Source organism: Corvus brachyrhynchos, unplaced genomic scaffold (genome assembly GCF_000691975.1).
Source record: "Corvus brachyrhynchos isolate BGI_N302 unplaced genomic scaffold, ASM69197v1 scaffold62, whole genome shotgun sequence".
NCBI classification, from domain to species: domain Eukaryota; kingdom Metazoa; phylum Chordata; class Aves; order Passeriformes; family Corvidae; genus Corvus; species Corvus brachyrhynchos.
In genome coordinates this window covers 3,898,571-3,902,973 of record NW_008236629.1, presented here as the reverse complement: position 1 = coordinate 3,902,973, position 4,403 = coordinate 3,898,571, and the positions used below count along the sequence as shown (strand labels likewise).

At 42.0% G+C, this 4,403-nt stretch overlaps 1 protein-coding gene across 2 annotated transcripts in view; it reads right to left on the bottom strand.

Moving 5' to 3' along the window:
- MOB2 (MOB kinase activator 2) overlaps nucleotides 1–4,403 on the bottom strand; it is a 109,605-nt gene that overhangs the window by 73,606 nt on the left and 31,596 nt on the right. The window contains exon 1 of one of the 2 annotated variants that reach the window (XM_017726629.1): nucleotides 1,626–1,675. The exons of the other annotated variant lie outside the window; for it this stretch is intronic. Coding sequence (XP_017582118.1) covers nucleotides 1,626–1,660 — 35 coding nt within the window. The 5' untranslated portion in view covers nucleotides 1,661–1,675. Of the gene's footprint in view, nucleotides 1–1,625; nucleotides 1,676–4,403 lie in introns of those variants that run through there. 2 annotated transcript variants of the gene reach the window in all.

Below are 4,403 nucleotides of genomic sequence, written 5' to 3'. Positions count from 1 at the left end.
GAATGCCTCTGAACTGTTTGCTTGGGGTGGTTTTGTCAGTAGAGCATTGGCCTATGTAATATATAAAAATCTAAGTATTTACCCCTAGTAAATATACCCTCAATATCCTTGGCTTTATTAACTCCATTCACCCTGGCACTCCCTGTCAAAATCACCATTTCTTTGAATGGGAAATGAGTAATCCTTTATCCAGCTCCATAGACAGCCATTGGAGTTTAGAACTGACTGCTATGGAATCACTCATTGTTACAAAACTATGGATTATGCAAAAGCTTGCATCCACAGTCTTTTTAAGTGATTGATACTGCTGTAGTTTTCAGAAAAGAAAGGTATTTTCTACTACTGCTGATAAAGAGAATGGGTGGAGTACTCAGAATCCTCAGAAACTGGACAACTACACTGGCAGAAGCAGCATGAGAGAAGGGGAAGAATTCCTGCCCATGCAACATGTCAAATAACATGTGAGAAAAAAAATCTCCATGATTTCAAGCTCACTCCACCACCCTACTCATATTACTTCATTTTTCTGCAAGTCAAATGTCCTTTCTGAGGTTGTGGCTCAGAAATGTAACCTAACATTGTATTACAGAGACGGGCTCTTCAAACTGCCAAAGCAGTCCCCCACATCTTCCATATCAACATCTGTATTTACTCAGCTAGTGTCAAACTGGTACTAGAACATAATGAATGACAAGGATACCTGGAAAAAAAAAATACAGTGGAACCCAGAGAAAATTACATTTTAGACAGTTTTTAGTGTGTCCAGACTGTGATAGCATCTGAGGAAAACTGAAGATTAAAAATTTGGCTCTGCCACAGATCCAGCAAGATGCAGAAGCATTACAGACTGGCTCAGGCACCAGTCTACATGAAGTCTAGAAATCAGGTGCACTCAGTCTGTCCAGAGAGGCTCTTAACTCATTGCAATTTGGCATAAAGCACACCTGCCTTTTAGTGCATTTGCCATATGCTATTTTCTGTGCCTAAAACTGGAGAGGACCATCAGATGGGGCTGTAGTAATGTTAGATAGGGAGAAAGTGGATTCCTGATATGCAATCTCTGTACAAAGTTCTTACCAGTCCTACTTCTTAATCTAGGGAGACTCCTGAAACACAGATTTAAAAATCATAGCCAATTTCTCATCTTGTGCATACATCACCTGCAAAGCATGAAAGAAACAACATGATTTAAATTGAAAAAATGTTTCACAACTTCAGCTGCAACTCAAGTCAAGCACAGAGTGACAAAACAGACTCTGCAGGGTACTAATAGTCTCTTGGTCTAAACACATTGAGGGCAACATAGGAGTTTACTGAAGAAAGAGGGAAACAGCACTTGTAATGAGTGTTCAGTAAACTTCTCCTATCCTCAGGTTTTGTTTCATGCAAAGAGACATGGCAAAAATAGATTACTAACATTTGTTATCATCAGAAAAGGCTAACTTGAGGTAGAAAAGCTGGACAGGAAAGACACTCAGGATTTTGGTTTTCTCTCTCCCTGCTGCTATTCCTTCACCTAGTCCTCCTTCCCCTTCTTCAGCTAAACTCCTTCTCAGCTTCTGTATGCACAGTACCAGCTCATGTCCACACACGTCTGTGCTAGTTAATGTATAAAATGGCCTTACCAGCAGCAGCGCAGCGAGCAGATGATGAATTCCATTCCAACAAAATCAACAGCAGGGGATTTCCGACAAGATGGCAATAGAGTAAAACACAGTTCAGATACTCAAAGAAACATGGGAAGCCCAAGATAATGGATTACTGAAACACAGCCTGAAATACCAGTAGCATTTTTCCAGAATTCAGCAAGATGAAACTTCTGGGAGGCAGAGTGAAAAACAGAAAAAGGTGCTCTTCTAGAGAACAGGCATACATAGCTCACTCTTGAAAAGACAGCTGCACAAAAGAAATAGGCTTTCTGCCTTTTCTTAATCTATCAGAATAGCTGTTATCTAGAGTTTCCTCCTCTTATTTCAGGGTAGGACTGTTCAAAACAAAAAAAAAACCCCTCCTCCTGACAAATGAAGAGTTAGCAACTATTTTGATAATGCTTTTCTCTATCTAGTTCTGCCTGCCTTTCAAGTCAGTTTGGAAGCAAACAAACAGTAATACCAAAATAATAAATAAGTAATGAGAACCATTTTTTCCAATCCTTCCTTTTCTCTTTCACAACATTAATTCCAGTGACTCAGACATATTACAGTCCAAAATATCTGTTGAGTCTGTTGCTTTTTTCTAAAACTTACTCTCTTTCTTGAAGTGTTGAAACAGTCGGTTTATACCTGTTTTATAAGATTTCATGAACTCTATTCATCTTTCTGCTTATTAGTCAAGAGGGAAAAATTCCCAGCCACAGAGCCTTAAAGCTCCACCTTGTGGAAGATGCCTAGAATATTCCAGTAGGCTCCAGGGGAAAAAGGACTTCAAATCAAGCTTACAATTAATGACGTGTTTGACATTGACACTTTTTCATCAATCACACAGTAAGATAACCTCTTAAATGGATTCTACACCAGCAGAAAAACAAGCAGTGGGGGACTACCAATAAAATGAAAATAAATGGCTGTACCTTGAGTCTTGTGTCCAGTTCTGGGCCCCTCACTGCAATAAAGACATTGAAGTGCTGCAGCATGTCCAGAGAAGGCAACAGATCTGGGGAAGGTTCTGGAGCACAAGTCTTATAAGGAGCAGCTGAGGGAGCTGGGGTGGTTTAGCCTGGAGAAAGGGAGGCTCGGGGGTGACCTTATAGCTCTCTACAATGACCTGCAAGGAGGGTATAGCCAGCAGAGGGTTGGTCTCTTTTCCCAGGAAACAAATGATAGGACAAGTGGAAATAGCCTCAAGCTGTGCCAGGAGAGCTTCAAGTTGCACATCAGGATGAAATTCTTCACTGAAAGGGTGGTTAAACATTGGAATGGGTTGCCCAGGAAAGTGGTGGAATCACTGTCCCTGAAGCTGTTCATGACTGGGCACGGCACTCAGTGCTATGGTTTAGTTGGCATGGGGGTCTTTGGTCTAAGGTTGGACTCAGTGATCCTGGACTCTCTTCTAACCTGAATGATTCTGTCTTTCTGTGAAAAGCTGGTTATATTTTGTGGCAATGCAATAACCATCCTGCTTTGAACCAACTGACAGCACCAGCAGCAGTCCAGAACACATCTTGCTTTCACCTTGTTTGCTGGTTCCCATGCACTGGACTTACTCTCTTTGTAATCAGGAAAACAGGGAATCTCAGACAGATTCACCTGGACAAGGGGCTGGTAACCAAAGAATACAGCAACCCTGCCAGCAGGCATGGATAAGTGACTAACAGAACTTCATCTTGCAATACTGGATTGACTGTAATTTTACACAAGGGTTCCAAAATCTATTCACAGTCCCCCTCCAGACACCTATTACAAACACACTCAGCTGAAAGCTTGTACTGAGACCAGCTTGGCACATCCACATCCTGCTGTCTGTGATTGTGCAGCTGCGGGACATTAAGGCCAGCCTAGCCAGTACTGCCCTCTGCTGAAAGAGCCTGCACAGGCAAACGGTAGCAACTCCTAGTCTGTTTTTCTGCATCATATAATGTACCTTGTTTTTCCTTCTTCCTGCAAGCCTTTACAATATCCAGGGTTCTGTTTTATCGTAGGGCTTTTTAACTGCTGCTTCTTCCCCAGGAGGGCTACAAAGATGTCCAAGAGGTTTCTAAGTTTACATACTGTAGTACCATGCCAGCACACGCAGACTCCAGAAATCAAAGAGCTGCTGCACTAAAGCACTGCAGACACAGCTCATGTTTTTAGCAATATAAGAGCAAACAGGTAAAAACATTAAAGAAAGTAAGGCATTCAAAAATAGCCCCATAAAAATTTAAATTTTTCCTTTGTCATCCGCAGTACAGCAATCATAGAATAGTAACACAAGATGTTCTTTTGTGTACTAAACCCAAGATACTTAAAGAACATACATCCATATCCATTCAACACTTGGAATTTGCAAAATTACCATAATTAGTAACTAACTACTAACAGTAATCACATTACTTTCTCTGATACAAACTTTGCAGTGTTTCTATTGTCCATCAGTTGCTCCACTTTGAGATTTAGACGTTCAGAACAATCTGAAAGTCTGCATACCTTAAGGACTGAAAGACTGTACCAAATCTGAAAGTGCAGTGCTTTTAGCAACCAAATAACACTTGGCTGAACAATACCTTTGCGCGGAACACTGGACACGAATGTGAGCTGCCTGAATGCAGGGTCCCTGAACACAGAGAAGATTTAAACGTGCCACTCAGAAGAGAGGGAAGTGCATCCCTGAAGCTCCGCAGAGAGCACGGAGCTCCTCCCGGAGCTGCAGAGGGAGCCCGCTGCCCGCTGGTCCCCAGCGCCGGAAAGGCGGGGACCGTCCTGGCA